The sequence below is a fragment of the Leptonychotes weddellii genome, chromosome 6 (assembly GCF_054177405.1).
Source record: "Leptonychotes weddellii isolate Sample4059 chromosome 6, ASM5417740v2, whole genome shotgun sequence".
Classification (NCBI taxonomy): Eukaryota; Metazoa; Chordata; class Mammalia; order Carnivora; family Phocidae; genus Leptonychotes; species Leptonychotes weddellii.
In genome coordinates, this window is record NC_138374.1 from 45491219 (window position 1) to 45513713 (window position 22495).

Here is a 22495-nt window from a genome sequence, read left to right on the forward strand (position 1 = left end):
CCACATCTTCTTTATCCATTCATCTGTTGATGGACCTCTTGGCTCTTTCCATAGTTTGGCTATTGTGGACATTGCTGCTATAAACATCAGTCTTCACCCAGTTCTTGATTCCATCCATGATACCAAATTCTTGACCTAGAATCTGAGTCTAAGATGGATTCTCCTAGCTTTTCAAGTGCAAAATGAAAAACTTACTTTATTTCAAACAAACACAAATGTATACACATATTCCATGGATCTTAGAGATTAATTCAATTTGGAAGCCCTGGCAACCCAGAATCTTCAAGTAAAGAAATGATCATGGAATACTGAATCAGATGGGAATAAGAAAACCCTGGCCTCCCCAGCGAAACATTCCTCCTACAGGAGACTCAAGTTTAAGGTTAAGGAAACTCAGCTGGCTTCCCAGTTCCAGTTATCTAGGGTGGAGCTGAGCAAACTTTCAAGTCAGACCAAAAACCCAAGGCATTCCCCATTGCCAATCCATATCATAATCAATGCTGATTGAATGTCTGAATGTAATTTGAATGAAAAGCATTTCAAAGCATGAAGGCTCTGTTCCCAATAAGTTTAGTCTATATAATCAAATACATTCTTTCTGGCCCAATCAGCAGAGGCTTGGCAGAATAAAGGTCCTTGGTATGAGCAAAAAAATCCAAGCTTAAATCTTACAATTGCCCCTTTGAGGGTCGTTGACTCGGCAAGTTTTACAGTGGTGTACTGAAATGAATACTGCCTCTATGCAAAGCAACAGGAGGTCACATTATAATTAGAATGCAATCAGTGGAATTGGTTATGGCTTGGTTTTCTTCCTGAAATGACAATCTATGCCACATCTGCCATTACATTAATATTTTCTGCATTACTAGAAGAACAGAGGGAGGGGGTCGGGTGGAGGGGAAGCCAGTGTCTTTCTGCGGAGCAGCTGATAGAGTTGTCTTTAGCTAGAAGTCCACATGAGCTAATCAAGGCCCAAACAGTTCACCTTTAAAATACCCAAACCATCTGGCAGGCTGTCCCATGATAAATCTCAATGATAAATGTCTCCGTTTTGATGTTACAAAGGAACCGCAGACCTGCTCAGTTTTGGCACAGCTGAAAACATACTGGCAACAGTAGAATAGAACTCAGATGTCCCAAAATAGAGAAGTAAATCATTTTGACCTGCAGGGCATAATATATTTAGAGAAAACCTGATTGTAATAAAAACGTTGGACTCATCACAGTTTCTACTATAGAAGTGGTGATATATTTTTTTGTAATACTTTTCAGTTTAGTGAAAACTCCAGCATGTACAATTTACAAGCCTCATTCTTTTTGTTTTGTTTTTTTTTTCCCCTTCCCTTTTCTTCTTTTTTGTCTTCAGACCTCTCTTTCTGCCACTTGTAGGCTACAACAGTCTTGTCTCTCTGGTTCTCAGACATCCTGCGGGGGAACTGTTGGGGCAAGCATGCCTTCAGAATGATTAATCCACTCCCCTTCAGAGGTCTGTTTTGCTGGGCTCACGGCCACTGCCAAGAAAGGACACACTGTGACCACCAGCACCAGGAAGTGAAGGCACAGCCTCTAAATTCAAGGTTAGCCTAGACCTAATGTCCAGAGGGAATCGTAAAATAAATTATGTTGTGTGGCTTGGGAAGGTAGATTTTATGTCCAGCCAAACTTCAGACACAAATTATGGAGTGGTCAGTTGGCCTTATTTATTTCATCTTTCCCCCCTACAAAGTTAGGAAATTAATTAAACATGGATACAGAGTGTCAAGGGCGAGGTACTAAAGCCTCCGAATGTTAGGCCCCTGTCCCCCCTTCCCTATCCTGACACACAGCTCCACAACCCTCACTAGCTCTGAAGCTCAGCATGAAGGATCTCAGCCTAACAGAGGGGTGGCCAATAAAAACAGGGCCTTGTTGGCTCAAGGTCTCTTGGGGAGCTGCCTGGGACCATGTGACAACTGAGCAAAGCACAGTCTCCTCCACTCTGGTCTGGTTCACTGTAACAGCCTGACCAATTCCCTCCACGGCTGCCAGGGTCCCTTTCTGGTGAGTAATAGGAAAGACACATTTCCCATCTGCCTCCTGACACATGGTTGAATACACTGGTTTTGCTCATGTACCCAAAAGGGGAGTCAGAAATAGGCATGGAAGGTGACATGTTTCCAGTGAAAAAGTTCTCAATCTCACTCTCTAGATCTCAAGACAAAGTAGGGAAAAGGGCGAGGCCCATCTCTGTCTCCAGAGACAATCTCCCTGGGTGAAGCAGAGTTGTGTGGAGCAGGGCAAGATGCTTTAAAGTTCATGGGGCCTGCAGCAGCGAGAGTCTGCAATTACTCAGACAATCTGGAAAATGAGGGCAAATCAATTTGAGGTAACTATTTTCAATAACCTTTTAAAAAATATATACTGACAGTCCATTTGGAGGGGAAAAGACACAATAATTTATTGGCTGTTGGCAACTCAACTGGAGACAAGTTAGCCCATACCGCCTTGTCTGCCCTGGGCCAAACAACACATATCTAGCTATTTGACTCTCTTCTCATAAGTCAGTTCTAGAGGTGCAGAGAGGAAACCCCCACTGGATCACCGGCATCCCCAGCTTTTTTATAATTTTTCTAGCTTTCACCTGTATCCCCTCCAGGTCACTGACATCTTGCTGGTTCAGAGTGTTTAGAAAAGAATAAGGTATTTCAGCTGACATTCTGGAAGGTTCAGTGAGGGGAGTAGAAAAGGGGGCAGGATGGGGCTCCTTACTCTATGGGATAAGAGAACGAATTTGAACAGCTACAGCTGAAAGAACTGCATCGCCACTTTCTTCCCCCACCATATGGTCTCTCCCTCTCATATCTGATTTATAGCTCCTGATCACTCCAGATCCTTCGACTAGGCCACTTTCCAAATGTCTTCCTACTGTTGGAATATTTGGGTGCCAATATTTCCCCCAGGGAAAAGAAGAGACAAAGAATAATGATGTCCCTACTTCTGCTCCGCCCCCACCCTTTCTCCACCCTGCAGTATTTCTGGTCTTGTTTTAATCATCTGGGAGAGGAAACCTAGGCCATCTCTTTTTCCTTGTCTAATATTTAAAGCAAGATAAGTTGGAATTACATTTGCCTGAAAAGACTGAGTAAAACATATTCAAAAACCATGTATTTAGCAATGCTAGTGTGTTGTATACATACAGCTATATTACTGTCCAGTGGTTTCCCACCAAGAGCCTAACAATCAATTCATTTGGAAAAAAGATTACTTATAGGAGTGTGTGTTAGTCAAGTCACAAGGAGTATAGGATTGCCCTCTTTCTCAAGCCCTTCAAACTTGCCACTTCCAGCCATTGTCTTCAATCAGAAATGCTCGAGTTCCAGGGGCAAAAGTACAGCACATGATAGGATACTAAAATTTTCAACTGACTCATCAACCCCAATCTACCAATTGGGTTTGAATCTTCTCTTTTACAAGGTATTTTTTTTTGTATCAAGCAGCCTCCCCCCCCCCCAAAAAAAATTAAATAAATAAAATCCTGTTGGTGCTACTCTTGTATGATGCTCTTATACTTATGTGGTTTATATATTATTTCCACCAATTCTTTTAAAAATCATGTTTTCAGACTGTTTTAGGAATATTATTATTTTCTGATTGCCTCTAAGTGTTGGAAAATACTCACTCATTCATGTATAATTATCAACTGCCAGGCACCATACTGGACTTAGAGCTACAAAGAGTTTTCAAAGAATTTGACAATCTAGCTAGAATAATCTAAGGTAAGTCTTACATTAAGGGAAAATAATAATGGAATCTGATCTGAACACACACCAGAGAAAAGGAAAGCAAAAGAACATATAAACAAAAAACCATAAATGGCCTTAATTCACATGGTATGGAGGCAATACACTTTCCACTTTGGGGAATAAATTCAAATGTACTCATCAGCGACTATTGTCTGTGTTATGAGGTGATGACATTCGTGGCATATAAGAGAAGCCAAAGCTGCCCTCTGATGAGCCAAGTCTGTATTTCATTCCTATCCTGATCACCCATGTTGAATAGGCAGAGGGGAAATGACTACATTTGTCTTCTAAAAAAAAAAAAAAAAAAAACTACAGGGGAAGTTCCAGCCGAGATAGTCGGGCTGTGAATCCAAAGATGCATATTATATAAAAAAGCAGCAATAATGAGGCAGTTATGAGAGCCAGCCAAGGATACAGTGGGGTGGCATAATTGAGCAGGAGCTCTATAAATTTGATCTGATCATGAACTAGAAATATGGTTTGATTCATTCAGGTTGGTCGCACTTCACACCAGGGGAGATTGCACTTACTTGCTCCTCCTGTAGTTATTTCTCTGCAGTGCCTTATTTAATCTCAGTGATGGGGGTCTTTTCACCTTTTCAAGGTCAGGAGGATGGGCTAGCTTTAAGTGGAAGGTTCAGAAGAAACATGTCTGGAACTCAAAAGCCCACCTCTCTTCTTAAGTTTGCTCCAGTTCTGGGAATTAAGCCCAAAAGAAGGCATAAAAGAAATGAATCACATCTCTTTCATTGTTTGATTTTATTTTGTATGCTATGTGGGTAATGAGCAACATGTCTTGGGAAATGACAATGGGAAAAATCTCTTGGGGAGATTAGGTCTTTATGCCTTTTCAGTGATTAATGCATGTCTGGGCATACTCTCACTCAACCAGTTACTAAAATATAAAAATAAAGCAAATTAAGGTTGGCAGTGATAACTTCCCTTTCTAAAATTAATCATAACAGTAGTAGAGGAGTTGTAGCAGTCATGGTAGTAGTGAGCCTCCTTTTAGTTTGTTGTGAATAGTCACACATGCCTTCCCCACCTCCCAATCCATGCTTGGTCCAAAGGCCAGCTTCTTTCATGGAATCGGCTCTGCACCACAAAGCTGGGTGAGCTAACTCTGAAAAATAGTACAAGATTTTCATCTAAGGAGCTATAACTGACCGTGGTCTAACCTCAAAGGGAAGAAATTTATGAAAGATTCTTAATTCTCAGGCAGGGAATACATTCTTCTCCAATATGATGCCTATGAAAAATCTTCACAAGATCAATTTTCATCTTTGAAGAATTTGTTTTACTAGTTGACAAAGTATAATTGCCAGTGAAAAACTGGAGAATCTTGCTATTTGTGAAAAGATGAGAGTGATATAAGATATCTGGGTTCTTCTGGTCAATTCACCTGACTTTTTTCTGTGCTCAAAAAGCAAAGGTTCTCAGAAAATGGATTGGAACCTCCCAATGGCCTACAACTTCCTCTTCTGGTGTCTACATCTATAAATGCTATTTCTCAAAGTTCTGTTTCTGAGAATGCCTTTTCAGATTAAAATACAATGATTACTTTCTTGCTGTTGCATTATATTTAGTAACACCGTATTAATTCTGGCTGTTAGGCTATAAATGGCAACTTCAAGGAGGATATGGCTTGTGTGAGTTTCTATTTCACAAAACTTGAGAGCTATCATCTGGGATAAGTCTGTTACCTTGACCTAATAAGCCTTCCAATTCCCCTACCACAAAGTGGGGTAGTTGATGCTACCTTTTCTGTTCCACTGCAAATGAAGATGGGATTATCAAGATAATATTGAAAACCAAGCTATATAACCTAAATATATTAATATAAGTCATCACCAGAAAGGGCAGTAAAATGTACTAAACAGTTGAGATTGTTTCTAACTTATCAATATTACTAGAGTTTGGCCTTACTCCTTTTTTAGCTCTGTAAATACAACTACTCAGACGGGGAACAATGAAACACCATTCTGAGCTAAGAGTAAATTTTAATAACCCAGATAGTAAAGAAGAATTGTTAAAATATTATTTATGCCAAAGTACCAAGACTCTGTGGTGGTGGAGTCTCTATAAATCCACAGAGATAAGATTTGCATAGATCTCAAAGTAGACTAAAAAAAAAAAATATTTTATTACCTGACCTCCAATCTATTAACATGAAAAACTTATGAGCATAAATGATTGGGCTCCATAAAAGACATGAGTGATGAGAATCACGAACTGGGCCAATCCAAAGACTTTTATTATTTTGTTTAAAGAAAGAAGACTGGACTGCATGAATAGCTTTCTGGTTGTTTTATTCTATTCTGAATAAGGTCACCAAGGGAGAATAATTTTCACTACCAAAAATTAGCCTAAGCCTTAGTTTAATTTGCATGGCTTTCCACCCTAAGTGTGGATTCTGTCAAGCATAAACTATATTTACCAGACATAATGGATCTTGGCAGGTCAGAAAATTGCAGTTTGGTCTCTATTACACATAAACCACCAATGGAGAAAATGCTATCAGGATTGCCAATAAAATACATAGTCGGATATCCTTACTTATCCTGCAGGCAGCAACAATGACATCCATTCTGGTCTCCCACAAAAAAAAAAATAAATAAATAAATAAAAATTAAAAAAATATATATATATAAAAAAAATAAAGTCTCGGGGCGCCTGGGTGGCTCAGTTGGTTAAGCGACTGCCTTCGGCTCAGGTCATGATCCTGGAGTCCCGGGATCGAGTCCCGCATCGGGCTCCCTGCTCGGCAGGGAGTCTGCTTCTCCCTCTGACCCTCCCCCCCTCATGTGCTGTCTCTCTCTCTCTCAAATAAATAAATAAAATCTTTAAAAAAAAAATAAATAAATAAAGTCTCATCAGCTTCCATACAACTGTAGGCTGCTCATCATGGAGAGAGTGCCAGATGATCATAGTGAACCCCAGTCTCTTCATTTGCAGCTAATGGCCCTCCAGAAGCAAATGAACAAACCACCTTCTCTGGAATAATCTTTAAGTTGCTGTAGAAAAATAAGAATGCTTCCTCCCAGATCCCTGGTTTCCTAAATTTCTAGGAATGTTATGACATTCTGCCAAAATACATCTCCAGCACAGATGACCTTTACAGAGTATTGATTAGGGGTTTTGTTCCTCTTCATAGTTGCCAAACTGTGGATAACTTTATCGAAGAATGGAGTCACTACAGAGAGAGAGTGTTTCCTTTGGATTGTAACTTCTTGGATTCTATGACCAACATAAGTTTGAAAATTCCTAAATCTCTTTTTCTAGAGCCAAGGATACTATCTCCGCTTGAATAAACAAACAGGCTCTAAAATGGAACTCATCACCTCTGGTGATGAGCCCTCCCACATCCCCTGAAAATCTTTTCCACATTGGTACACATGTCAGTGAATGGCACTGCTATTCAGGGGTAACATGCAAAAGACTTAATCAGGGGGCCTGACCAATCAGAATGGACACTGGCCACTGAGCTGGAGCAGGGTCCTAGAGCGCTACCCTTCCCCAACTGTTCTCAGCATTAACTCTTAATTAGGGAATTGTGAGGCAGACTGGCAGTATGGAAGTTCCAGGGGAAAGTCAGAGCAATGTTGGGAGGAGCAATGAAGGGGCACTCTGGGATCTTGAGAGAGCTGTCATAAAAGTATGTCAATATTTTAAAAACCAGGGTGACTGTAAGAGTACATTCTGGCTGAATACCAGCCTTGGTGCCATCATTCATTCAACCTGGAGAATCCTTATCTTTTTGTTCTATTTCATCTGCAATCCAGACAGTCACTAAATCCTTTCAATTCTATTTTCTGGTTCTCACCATCACCACCACCCTCATACCAGTACATTGGTTGCATTATTGATGCCTTATCATCTTGACTGGATTCGTACAACTTCCTACCTCATCTCCCTGCCTCCATTCTTGCTCTACTCCCATCCTTCTACTTACTCCCAGAGGACTCATTCTAAAGGTTTAATTGATAGATATTACTCCAAAGAAGATAGATAAGTGACCAATAAACATATGCAAAGATGCTCAATATTACTAATAATTAGGAAAATGCAAATCAAAACCATAGTGAGATACCACTTCACAACCTTTTGGATATATATTATTTAAAAATATAGCAAAAATAAAATAACAAGCATTGGGAAAATGAAAAAAAAACTGGAAAACTTGTACACTACTGGTCAGATTGTAAAATTGTGCAACTGCTTTGGAAAACAGTATGGTAGTTCCTAAAAAAATTAAAAATAAAATTACCATATGATCCAGTAATTTAAATTCCAAGTATATTTATAAAAGAATTAAAAACAGGGTCTCAGGGGCACCTGGGTGGTTCAGTCAGTTAAGCGTCTGATTCTTGATCTCAGCTCAGGTCTTGATCCCAGGATCTTGAGTTCAAGCTGTGCTGGGCTCCACGCTGGGCATGGAGCCTACTTAAAAACTAAAAAAATGGGGCGCCTGAGTGGCTCAGTTGTCAAGCGTCTGCCTTCGGCTCAGGTCATGATCCTGGGGTCCTGGGATTGAGCCCCGCATCGGGCTCCCTGCTCTGTGGGAAGCCTGTTTCTCCCTCTCCCACTACCCCCTGCTTGTGTTCCCTCTGTCACTGTGTGTCTCTCTCTGTCAAATAAATATTTTAAAAAACCCTAAAAAATAATAAACAAACATACATACAAAAAACCCAGGATCTCAAAGAGATATTTTACAACCATGTTCATAGCAGCATTATTTTTTTAAAAGATTTTATTTATTTATTTGACACAGAGAGAGAGAGAGAGAGCATAAGCAGGGGGAGCGGCAGGACAGAGGGAGAGGGAGAAGCAGGCTGCCTGCGGAGTAGGGAGCCCAATGTGGGGCTCAATCCCAAGACCCTGGGATCATGACCCAAGCCGAAGGCAGTTGCTTAACCAACTGAGCCCCCCAGGCACTCTTTATAGCATCATTATTCACAATCGCCAAAAGGTGGAAAAAACCCGTATATCCAACAATGGATAAATGGAAAAACAAAATGTGGTATATGCATACAATAGAATATTATTCAACCTTAAAAAGGAAGGAAGTTCTGACACAGGCTATAACATAGATGATCCTTAAAGATACTATGCTAAGTCACAAGCGAAAAATATTGTATGATTCTATTTATATGATGTACCTAGAACGGTCAAATTCATAAAGACAGATAATAGAATGGTGGTTGCCAGGGCTAGGGGGAAGGAGAGTTATTGCTTAATGGGTTCAGAGTTTCAGTTTTGCGAGATGAAAAGTTTTGGCAATGGATGGTGGTGATGGTTATATAACAATGTGAATGTACTTAATGCCACTGAACTGTACACTTAAAAGTGATTAAAATGGTAAATTTTATGTTCTATATATTTTACCACGATAAAAAACATAAATGTAAAATAAATATACAGCTAATTACTGGGGAAAAAAGAGTGAATTCAGTCATATCACTAAGAGATCCCTCAGTATGGTGACCAAACTCTTTAGCACATTATTGGATTTCCCAGGTCCTTATGATTTGACCCCTCCCCATTTCTCCAACTTCATCACTTGAAATTTACCATCTAAGCTCTAAATTCCAGTGCTGGGCAGCTCTTTAATGTTGCCTGAATATGCTGTGCTCCCTTGCCTGGGGATTTCATAACATGCTATTTGCTCTTCCTATCCCAGCCATCCATCCCACACCCCAGCTAAGTACATTTTATTAATCCTTCAAGTCTCAAGCTAGAGTTTTTATTGTTTATTTTAATTCCAGTATAGTTAATATACAGGGTTGTATTAGTTTCAGGTGTACTCTACAATTCTATACATTACTTAGTGTTCATCATAAGTGCACTCCTTAATCCCCATCACTTATTTCACCGACCCCCCACCTCCTCTCTGGTAACCATCAGTTTGTTCTCTATCATTAAGAATCTGTTTCTTGGTTTGTCTCTCTTTTTTTTCCTTTCATTTCTTAAATTCCACATATGAGTGAAATCACTTGGTATTTATCTTCCTGTGACTGATTTATTTTGCTTATCATAATACTCTCTAGCTCCATCTATGTTGTCACAAATGGCAAGATTCCATTCCTTTTTATGGATGAATAATATTCCAGTGTGTGTGTGTGCATGTGTGTGTGTGTGTATACACACACCACATCTTCTTTATCTGTTCATCTATTGATGGACACTTGGGTTGCTTCTATAATTTGGCTATTGTATACAATGCTGCAATAACCATAGGGGTGTGTGTATCTCTTTGAATTAGTGTTTTTGTATTTTGGGGGTAAATACCCAGTAGTGTGACTGCCATTTCATAGGGTAGCTCTATTTTTAACTTTCTGAGGGAACTCCATACTGTTTTTCACGGTAGCTGCACCAGTTTGCCTTCTCACCAATAGTGCACAAGAGCTCTTTTTTCTCCACATCCTTGACAACACATGTTGTTTCTTGTGTTTTTGATTTTAGCCATTCTGACAGGTGTGAGGTGATATCTCATTGTAGTTTTCACTTGCACTTTCCTGATGATGAGTGATGTGGAGCATCTCTTCATGTGTCTGCTGGCCAACTGTAGGTCTTCTTTGGAGAAATGTCTCTTCATGTCTTCTGCCCATTTTTAATTGGATGTGTGTGTGTGTGTGTGTATTGAATTGTGTAATTTCTTTCTATTAATTCTTCAAAATGCAGTTTAGATATCACTTCACCCAGGAAGTTTTTCTGGACCTGTTCCTTCTTTCCTACCCCAAGTAAGAGTTAGGTAGATATCCTGCATATTCCCATAGCAACCTGACTACCTTAACTGATGGACTCTGAAGCCAGACTGCCTAAGTTTGAAGCCCAATTTTCCACTACTATGTAACCTTAGGCAAGTTACTTATTTCTCTGACTGTAGTTTCTTCTTTAAAAATGAGGATAATAATATGTTCCACCTCATGGATTGTCATGGGGATTAAATGAGTTAATCAATGGACAGCAGGCTGAACAGTGTCTACCACAGAGTGTAGTCTCAAACAATATCTCCAACCACTTTGATTTTCAGCAATGTGACCTTAACACTCCTCCCACCAAGCTGGAGGGTCTATGTTCCCTCCCCTTGAATCTGAGTAGGCATGTGACTCACCTATAATCAAAAGAATGTGCCTAATTTCCAAGGTTACATCAGAAACACTTCCAATTAAGCTTCTGCTTTGCTGACTGGAATGACAGTCAACTTGGGCTTGAAGCCCTGAGTACCATGTAAGTCCAACTATCCTGGAACTGTGATACCGTGAAGAAACCAAGCACAGGAAGTCTGAAGGCCTTTCAGTCAGAAATACAATTCTCCCAGCCCAGGCCCAGATATATTAGTGTATAAGCATGAGCCTTAAGATAATTCTAGTCAGTTCATCCTCAACATTCAAGCCTTCCAGGCTGAGGCTACAGATATTGTGGGGCAGAGAAAAGCCAGCCCCTTATCCTGTCTGGATCTCTACACCACAGAATCCATGAGCGTAATAAAATGGTTATTTTAGTCACTCAAGTTTTAGTGTAATTTGTTATGGCAGAATAGAAAGTTTCTATCTTCATCTTTATCATCACCATTATTCTCATCATTAAATTATCATAGCACTTAATACAATAATATTTATACCATAAATGTCTATTGACCTACCTATAGCCCTCATTAGATTCTAAGCTTCATGTTTCACTATCTAGCATAGTACCAGATATATATACTAAATTTTTTGTCCAAAGAACTAATAAACTCTTTCAAATCAACTAGATCTCCAGTGCTCTGATATAGAGTCAGCCTAATAGTTACACAAACAAGATGACAGAACAATGTTTGGCCCAGCCATAAAAGTCACTCATGCTCTGCCTTATACACAGTGAAAAGCATCATTGATATTTTGTGAATTTCCCCAAAGTCTTCAGTATGTTTATTAAATTGAGATGTTCTATGCATCTTTTCTACTTTTTTCCACCTATAATATTATAGGCATAATTTCATGTTATTCTTTAGAAACTTATTTTCATTGATTAAATAATAGTCTATCATCTGAATACACCACACTTCCATCTATTGTTAGATATTTAGTGTTTTCCATTTCCCTTAATATAAACAGTGCTATGAAGAATTACTTAATATCATATTTAATAGTGAGAAACACTTTCCCACTAAGACCAAGTACAAGACAATAATGTCCTCCCTCACCACTCCTTTTGAACATTATACTGGAAGTCCTTACTAATGCAATAAGGCAAGAAAAGGTAATAAAAGGTATACAGATTAGAAGGATATAAAACTGTCCTTGTTTATAGATACTATGACAATCTATGTAGAAAATCTGAAAGAATAAACAAAAAAGCCCTCCTGGAACTATTTTTTTTTTTAAAGATTTTATTTATTTATTTATTGGAGAGTGAGCGAGAGAGAAACAGCATGAGAGAGGAGAGGGTCAGAGGGAGAAGCAGGCTCCCCGCTGAGCCGGGAGCCCGATGTGGGACTCGATCCCAGGACTCTGGGATCATGACCTGAGCCGAAGGCAGTTGCTTAACCAACTGAGCCACCCAGGCACCCAGGAACTATTTTTTTTAAAATTTTTTTATTGTTATGTTAATCACCATACATCATTAGTTTTTGATGTAGTGTTCCATGATTCATTGTTTGTGCATAACAGCCAGTGCTCCATGCAGAACGTGCCCTCTTTAATACCCATCACCAGGCTAACCCATCCTCCTCCTGGAACTATTAAGCAATTATAGCAAGGTTCTAGGATACAAGGTTAATAAACAAGTCAATTTCCCTTTTATATATCAAAACTGAACAAATGGAATTCAAAATTATAAACACAATGCCATTTATATTAACACCCTAAATGAAATACTTTGGTATAAATTTTACAAAATATGCAAAAGATCTATATAAGGAAAACTACAAAACTCCAATGAACTAAATTAAAGGAAAACTAAGGAAGTGGAGAGATATTCCATGTTCATGGATAGGAATACTCAACATTGTCAAGATGCCAGTTCTTCCCAAACTGATCTATAGATTCAACGCAAAGCCAATCAAAATCCCTGCGAGTTATTTTGTGGATATTGACAAAATGATTCTAAAGTTTCAATGGCAAGGCAAAAGACTCAGAGTAGCCAACACAATATAGAAAGAAAACAACAAAGTTAGAGGACAGACACTATCTGACTTTGAGACTTATTACAAAACTACAGTAAGACAGTGTGGTACTGGTCAAAGAATAGACAAATAGAACAATGGAACAGGATAGAAGCATCCTTCAGTAGGTAAATGTATAAACTCTGGTATATTCAGACAATGAAATATTATTCAATGCTAAAAAGGAATGAGCTATCAAGCCATGAACAGACATGAAGGAAACTTTAATGCATGTTACTAAGAGAAAGAAGCCAATGTGAGAAGGCAAATACTATATGATTCTATATGACATCTGGGAAAGGCAAAACTATGGAGATAGTAAAAGATTAGTGATTGCCAGGCGTAGAGGGAAGGGTGAATAGGCAGAGCACAGAGGATTTTTAGAGCAGTGAAAATACTCTGATACTATAATGATGGATACATGTCATTATACATATGTCCAAACCCAAAAAATGTATAAAACCAAAACTCAACAGTAATGTAAACTATGGACTTTGAGTGATAATGATGTGTCAATATAGGTTCATCAATTATAACAAATATACCATTCAGGTAGAGGATGCTGATAATAGGGGGAGGCTATGAGGGCATGAGATATACAGAAAGTCTTTGTACCTTCCTCTAAATTTTGTTGTGAACCTAAAACTACTCTAAACAATAATATCTTAAAAATTACTTTTAACTTTTTATATAAATCTGTGGCTGTACCTTTGATTGTATCCTCTGAATAGATTCCTAAAAATAGAATCATTGAACCAAAGGCTAACTACCATATTTTCATATTGATAATAAAAATGGCATTGCCTCCCAGAAATATCAGAATAAGTTAATTCTAGAAGGAAGAAAAAGAGTGCCATTATATTCTTACATTCAATAAGTAATACTATTTTTTAACTCCAAACTCTTTTATTAACAAATATTTCCTTTCTAATAAGTTTGAACTTTCTATGTTCACCTACGTTTCTAATTTTGCTTAGTCACCTCTTTAATCCATTTTTCTTTCTACTGTGTTTTTTTTTGGTAGAACTTCAAAAGCTCTCCCTACAGTAGAAGACTGAATCTTTATATTTTTATATATTATCTTTTAGTTTGTCTTAATTTTGCTTATAATGTTATAGATACAGAATATTTAAACATTTTTAATGTTATAAAATCTGTCAATGATCTATTTTATGGAAGTTTGATATTATTTTAACATTTTTCACAGATTACAACATCTGCCCTAGTCTATCGCAATTCTCAAATATGGCCTGAGATTGTAATAATTAAGCCATCCTATCATCTTTCAAGTGTTAAGAACATGTCATTCCACCAAGATCAAAGCTGCCAAATAAAACTGCAAAGAAATTATATTTTATCTCCTAATCCCATCTTCTATACCCTACTCCTAGGGTAGCTATTGCAAAGACATCAACTTTATAGATCCCTGTTATCACATTTTATTTAGCCTAACCATCCTCCCAGCATAGAAGATGGACCCATTAGTGAGTATCACCTTTAAATGGTCAGCAGCATTAGCAACTTTCAAGTTTGGGGGTAGTGGGTCTAAATGTTTTAATAGAATTCCTAGCTTTGGTGTTAAAGATAATTTGTTTATGGTTTTAATAAATATTTAGTGAGCACTCACTTTGTAACCTAGCTAAGGCTAAGGACATAAAAAGGAGTAACATATTGTCTCTAACATTAAGGAGATCCTAACCTTGTTAAATGTAGAGGAGATTAACATAAACATTTGTTTTAATAATAATCAGAGATGGTGAATTGATAAAATCATTCAAAATAATATTTATGTTACTGAGCTAACTGGAAGAATTTTCCCATTTTAGAGTTCTAATCAAGTCTCCAAAGTCACTCTAGATTTTCTTTGCCTTCTTTGTTTTAAGTCATTTTGTTGCATAATTGCTGGAGTAAAATTCACCAGAGGAAAGATGAATCAGTTAAGGTGTATTATTAGCAGCAAATATTTATTGAGCACTTACTATAGGCACTCTGGAGATATTAAGAATCATGAGGCATAGTTCCCACCCAATAACAGTTTAAAGTCAACTCAGTAAAATAAAATGCATCTACATTAAGTGACAATTTTAATAAAAGGCAAATGAACAGAGAAGCATATGAGTGCTATAAAGAGTCAAAGGAGAGAGTATTCACATTAGGGAATGAAGGTCAGATAGGATATGAATGATATTAGGAAACTCAATGGGAAGAAGACTCTGGGGCCTTCCTAGAAATGTAGGACATGTTTAGTGACAGTGAGGATAAATTTCTTCTTGGCTTAAGTTATCTTTAGATATCTAAGTTCATTTTTATTGTCTCAATAGCAGTTGATACATAGCAATTTATAGGTAGTAGGTGTTTTTGAGGATATTTAGTTCCACCCATTCATTTATTTGAGATACAGGAAATTTAGGCCAAAGAGAAGAAGCAATATACCTTCCCAGATGGCATATTAGTAAAGTAGATTCAGGACACAAGGCTGCCACTTTACACTCCTCCTGCCTCTCTCTACTACTAGAATCTGAAAAGCTAGAATACTTGAGTTCAGAGATTACAGACAGACCATTCACACTACAATTCTACCTCCTTCATTCTAAGGTCCCTTCTGAAAGTATCATCCCTTTGGGGGACTTCTAGAATACACTCGTGTCATGAGGCATTCAATAAAGACCACCATGGACGTTATTGTATAAATTGGTAGGTACTTATTTTTAGGGTTCCCTTAGACTGTTTAAGAAGTACCAACTGAAATACAGTACACCCGATTGCTACATAAAAGTAAAAGCAAAATAAAAGTTTCAGGTAAAGCAGAGCCATAAATCTAGAAATTTAAGCTCCTCTCCTCAGGCAACTGAAAGCCAATTCCGCATTTCCTCTTACTCGCTGACAGCCTCTTGGGCATTCAAATAGGAAAGAGTTGAAAACCAGGATTTCCGGTCCAATCTAATACTGGACAACACTTAATGGCTTAAGTAGATTAATAATACTCTTGTTATTGGAATTTTGCCTTTCACCACCTTTCACTGTAAACTTTGCCTGTACTTGATCTACAGGGAGGCTGAATGTTGAAGAGTCTTTTACCAGATCTGCTCTTATTCAGCACCCCGTCTGGAAATGACAACCCAATTTCAACACCAATCAATCAGTAAGAATTTATTGACTGCTACTATGTTCCCCACACTACCTATGATAGTGGCAGAGATCTGAAAGATTATGAAATATGTTCATTTTCTCAAAGAAGTTAGAATCCAACTGGGTTTTCAAAATTTACATATATGAAACAAATATAAATCCAAACAAAATCCATCAGTAGAAAACTCCCAGACTTAGAGGGTCTAGAATCTATAAGCTAAATGGAGGAGCTCAAGGAAGCAATCAGAGCCAAGGGATTATGGAGCCCTTAATGGGGAGGAAAGCCCTGAACTGGCCTCAAAGGATGCACAGAATGTGCAGAAGGAAACAGCAGAGGGAAGAGAGTTCTAAAACAAAGTAACAATATAAGGGAAGATAAGTCACACTGTGGGAACCTGAAGAAAACTTTACTGGAGGATACATGGTTGGAGTAGTACGAAATAACTTTGGTTAGTAAAAGAAAATTAGAAGTTAGACTGGTCTGGATAGAATGCTTGACGTAAAATATGAAAATCTATTTTCAAACATGTTCCTCTTCATTTAATGGTATCATTTGGATGGCTAAAGCTTCTCTGACATCTGTAATATCTTGCTAAGATATCTCATGCAGAAGATACTTAAACATCAGTTGAAGAAATGAATGAATAAGTTGATCAATAGATAAATGTGTAAGAGTAAATTATACCTAAATACATGAATCCAAGCATGTTTTTAAAATACGAAAAGTAACAAAAATTTTACTGTAAATGTCATGCTATCCTCAGCCAAACACCTGAAGTACAAAGAAACAAAGTACATTTGTTTGTCAGTACAAAGTACAAAGTACATTTAATTCCATAAGAATGATTGAACATGTACCATAGCTATATCATAGTCAAGAGGATGGCTGAGAACCTTGCTCTTTTGGAATTAACAATTTAGCAGAGGTAGAGGTAGGGTGGCAAGAAAAAGAAGAAGTGAGGGAGGGAAAAATGGTGGGGGGAGCATTGAATGAAAGAAGGAGAAAGGAAAAGAAAAAGGAAAGGAAAGAGAAAAATTAAATCAGACATCAAGTGTTACAAAGAAAGTGACACACAGCACTGATGGAAAGTGGCTGGTGGGTGGGTAAGTTAAGCTTCTTTAAACTGAGGGTCTCAGAAAACCTCTCTGAGGAGTTGACAGTAGAGCTGAAACTTCAATGACAAGAAGAAGCCAATCTCACAAAGATTTTAGAGTGGAGACTTCTTGGTCAGGGTGAACAGTCCTATGTGGAAAAGACATGGGTGTCATAGCTTAAGGAACAGAAAGGTGGCCACTGTGTCTCAAGTATGTTGCAGAGCTGGGGACAGAAGGACAGGAGCTGGGGGTGAGGGCTGGGGGGCAGGGCCCATTCACAAGAGGACTGGAAGTTCCGAAGTCCTCAGCTAAGGACAAGGCATTAGGAGGCACAATTACTGGAGGGGCAAAAGACAGCCCAGCACTCACGGGGCATGCTTTCTGTAGGAAATGCCCATTCTCATCAGAGTGTATATTTGTCTCTGAGCCTGGAGACATGGTTGTAAATTCAGATCAGACCTCAAGATTCCGGAACCATTTCCTGATTTATCTATAGACAATGGAGAGCTGTAGCTTGAGGATTCTACTCATTTTTCACAATGGTTAATGCGGTGACTCCCACCCCTATAAAAATCACTGCAAACTGTAACTGTCCTTTTCCTGTGGTGAACTGTAATACAGGGAAAAAGGCCCTTATAAACAGTGCCTCTGCTGCTGTATTTCTCTTCTTTCTTGGTACAGGACAGCCCAGGGAAGAGTATTCAGAGTCTCGTGGCACAAGCCCATGATTCATAAAGATGGCTGCTTCTTTCAGGTCCTGACTCAGCCTAGGCAAGAGCAGAAGCAGAAACTTCCCTTCCAGATGTGCAATGAGGGGAGAAAGTCACTCCTTCCTCAGGGGACAAAACAGTGCTTTGAATTTCAAAGGCGGATGCCCCAGAGGCCCCACCAGACTCATTCCACAAAAATGTTTGATGAATTACCATGGCAGGCATCAACTTTGCAGATTAATGACCAAAAGAGTTTAGTTTATGTCTCAGTGGAAGAAGATAAATTTTCTCTTGGCTTTGAGAATCTGAGGGATTGAGAAACCCAGCTAACCACAGCACCTCTCTCTTCATTCACAATGCTTTACCATGGGTCGTTTACTTTCTACATCCCCTTTCAGCGGGTTTTTATAAATTTAAGTGAAACAGACAGCATGTCTGTGTTCTGCTTTTTTTGCAATATGATGGCAACCAAGTGATTAGAAATTGTCTTTGGGTTGGTGTAGTCGGTGGAAAATCATTGAGGTTTGTTGTGAAATTTGTTCTCAACTCATAACTCAACTAGACACTGAATGGCTATTTTCCCAACTTTAGACCAGGCTGCTAAAAAGTACTGGCATCCAACTAAAATATATGTCAAGGCCAAACCCCCATCCTGTGTGTATGTGCATGTGCGTATGTGTGTATTTTACGCAGTCTAGAGTTCCAACCCAGGAGTAGTAAAGCTACTTTACAAACTAAAACCTAAGCCCAGGAGTCAGGGTTATGATTATTTTTCCTGCCCTCCCCTTACTTCTCCACCTCAACAAGGCCTTGTGCTTTCACCTCCCGTTAAATATTATGGACAATGTTTCCATACGTAAAGATACTATTATTTGCCTACTCCCACGTCATATTTTTTATGCAGCACCATTTATATAAACCAATTGATCATCTTTCTTGAACGATTATGATCTGCCTAGACCTGCACTAGGTCTAGGTCTTAGGGATACAGGGGAAGAACAAGGCAAGAAATCTATCTCATGATGAATCTGAGGAGAAATTATGTGAAATGTTACAGAACCCTACAGGAGGACAGCTGAGTAGGAAGGCATGTGGGACATCAAAGTACATAGCTAGAAAATGGTCCAGACAAAGTTTTGAAAGTAGAGGGGGTCTTCATGGGACCATGAAGTACAGGTAGGAGTTAAGACAGGATCCAAAGAGAGAAAGGGGATATTCTGTCCTAAGCACAGTGACATGGATGTGAGGGTGGGAAAGCAGAGTATGGGTCTTCCCTGTGAGAAGGGGTAGATGATAAGGATGGGACACATCATGATGGCTTGGAACACCAAAAAGGAGAGGTGAACAGAGAATCCTTACCAGTTACTGAGAAAGGGTGAGTGAGGGGTGCAATGATGAAAATAAAACTTTCATTTTCCAACTACTCAGAGTCAATTTTGAAAGAATTGGCAGGTAGATTATACACATTATCTTACTGATATATATGGACAATTGTCAATTCTACTTTGGGTTCTTATTAGAGAATTGAAAATTTAATATATTTCCCTTTTTTCAATTAGCACAAACAGAAAAATGAAGATAACCAATCTCAAATAAATGACATTTTAAAATGACATAAAAAGATTCCTAAAGGATATAAAATAGTTTGAGAGTCACTGGCAAGGAAATTTCCTTTCTACTCAGAAGCCAATGTGCAGGGCTACTTGTACCATGTCAGAGCAATTAATCAGAATCAGATTTGCTTTCCTGCCTCAAACCAGGACAGGCTCAGGAAAAGCACACTGGTGGCAAGTAGGATAACCAGCTTTTCAGAAAGGTGACCCAGGGTGCACCCATATTAGAAACCCTCCTCCAAAAAATAATATATAATAAATGATTATATATATATATAACTACTTTAACATAAAAATATATGAAAAATGGGTTTTATTTGAAACTCTATAATTGTTCTATAGTATTTACCTTTCAGTTACATAAATCCTATTATGTAAGACAAAAAGAATTATTAACAGTGGCAATTAATTATAATTAATAGTAGGACTGACTAAACATAATAAATGTGGGAAAAAATGACATTATTTTTATGTTTCTGTCTTCTGATACAAATTTATTTTAACTCTTCTAAAACTTTTTATTGGGTATTTAACTTTTGTAGGCTGTATTATTGTATATTCTTAAAGTATACAAATATGAGACTTTTAAAGGGAGAGTGAAAATACAATAGAAACAGATTTACCTATATTTAGTAAAAAAATAACATTTCTTTCTCTCCGATAATATAATAGGGTATCTTTACTCTTGCTGTTTCCTTTTCCAATAATGTTTCTCTGGACTGCCCGCAGCAGCCTTCAAGACACCCTTCCTTTACATGGTGGTAAAGCTGAACATAGTCACATGTAAAATTCCGTTCGACTTATGGTTATGTTCTTATCAAGCTCATATTACACTGCTCTGGTGTCAATCCAATGTGGTGACACCAAGCTAAACAGCCTATCAACAAAAGCATCTCAGCATGGAACACTCTGGTGTTTCCTTACTAGCAAGAGCAGGGTTTTAGCCTGGAATCCGTTTCCAGCTCTCCAAAAACTATTCCTCCACTTGGTATCTACATGCCTATTTTGATGGGCCAGAAGTCTGTCGATCAACTTTGCTGCATGTATGAATTCATCACAGAAACTGTCCGTGTCCAACATGCTCATCATTTTTAAAACACTATGAAGTGTATTGGATGTCATAGTAAGTTCAACTTCTTTTTCTCAGGGAAAATGATTTTAAAGCACTGAGGTAATTCAAACTTGTGAATTCAAAGCTTTCCTCAACTTGTAAAATCAAAGTTGGATTCCAAGTAATTACAGTTTTAGTAAATAAGGAAATTGAGAAAAGTCCTGTTTGACTTGGCTGTCCTCTGGTGACATTTTTTTGTTCATTTAGAAGCAGGCTTATTTCTAAAAAGTGAGTCTTTTTTTTACTTCGTGCATGAATTTTTGTCATATCCTACATAGAACATCAAATAACTCAGGTATAATTCTTTCCTAGGCTTCTTGTGGCCTCTTCATAGACTATCGAAGAGTTTTGGAGAAACAGCAAATAAATTTCTGTTTTACTATAATACTGTTCTCCATTCTCATTCCCAATGTATTCCCAATTAGTGAAGTACATTCTTCTTACCCCACTCTTTGAAGATAAGATTTAGAGCAGGCCAACATTTTAACATCATTTCTATGGCCCTCAATACTGATAGCCATCTTGTAGGCACATACCTAAAAAGGCTAATTCTTTCTATTTCTATCAAGTCAAAAAGCTCAAGTGTTTCTGTTTTGAGGAACCTAAAAGTGACTGAAAACTTCATTTTGTGAGTTTCAATATCACAGGTAAGTAAATCACACCCCTTTTTAGCAGTGTTGTAGACAGGGTGTAAGGATATTCAGCAGGTGAGACGGTTCCATTTGTTTGGTAAGAAATTTAAACGCTGAATGGAGTTACTAATACCTACACTGTCTGCTAATATGCAGGTAAATAAGCAAAGTCTAGCTTGGATAGGATATCTAGGATATCAACAATCTTTTGTTTTATGGCTTCTACAGTTTCATTAAAATCTTCAGAAATCAAGAAGATGATCTGAAACTACAGTTTTCAAGTCCAAATACTGAAGAGTTAGAAGGAACATTACTTTGTTGCTGTGGCTCAAGGAATCACTTGACATGTTAAGGAAACCATGGTTGTTGGACAGATCTGACAAAATTAGCTCTATTCTGTAAGAGGGCAACACATCTGTTACCCAATATTACCCCCCAGGACATTTTAACTGAAATTTATAAACCAGGCAATGTAACTTAAATCGGTGTCATAGAGAGATCAAGGGAACAATACGATAATGTTACTTGTTTGGGTGGTATACCCAAGATAATTCAGCAGAGACTATTTTCAACTAAGCCCTGGTGTTTTCTTGGGAAACACAAAAGCTTCTGACTAATTTAGAAGTTCTTGTGTGTCTCATCCTAAAATGGTGAGATTCAGTCTCCCTATGTGCTTTCATATCTCCTTCTCCACCATGTCCAATTTTCTGCATGTTTTGCAAGATGCTCTCCTTTGGTTATTGATTTCCCCAATCTAGTTGTATGAGTCCTTCCATCTGTCACTATTTACCAGTTATTTAACCTTCTTCTTCTGGGGTTTCTAGGTCATGCTGGCATTGGTATTATAATCACCCTCATTTTCATTATCTGAAATCTTAGAAAATATAGTCACAATATTCACAATGTCAAAACTTAAAGTGGCACTGTGGTGATGCAAAGCACAATTAATCAACAAACAGAGTCAAAGATAGATGGACCGTGAATACTCATAATTACAATGTACTTAAGGTATACACTCAAGTTGCATCAATTGGAGTGAAACAACAATGGTTGATTCATTAGTGTGAACTTCAAATCACAGTTGGCAATAGAAGGGGGAAACAGTGACAGCAACTAAGGAAGATAAATAATCTATGCATTATCTATTTAGCACTAAAAACAGCATTGCTTTCTGCATCTATATTTGGGCTGCCATAGGGGTTTTATACTTTTTCCTGAACCTCTGGCATCTATCACCAAAAAATAAGATTTTCTGTATCCCAGGGATGGAATTTC

At 38.0% G+C, this 22495-nt stretch overlaps 1 protein-coding gene across 4 annotated transcripts in view; it reads right to left on the bottom strand.

Annotated features, from left to right (window-relative positions):
• LRMDA (leucine rich melanocyte differentiation associated) overlaps positions 1 to 22495 on the bottom strand; it is a 973173-nt gene that overhangs the window by 131549 nt on the left and 819129 nt on the right. The window contains exon 7 of one of the 4 annotated variants that reach the window (XM_081824060.1): positions 1191 to 1511. The exons of 2 other annotated variants lie outside the window; for them this stretch is intronic. In XM_081824060.1, the coding sequence (XP_081680186.1) occupies positions 1417 to 1511 (95 nt within the window). In that variant the 3' untranslated portion in view covers positions 1191 to 1416. Of the gene's footprint in view, positions 1 to 1190; positions 1512 to 22495 lie in introns of those variants that run through there. One more of the 4 variants, XM_081824059.1, reaches the window with a different exon arrangement.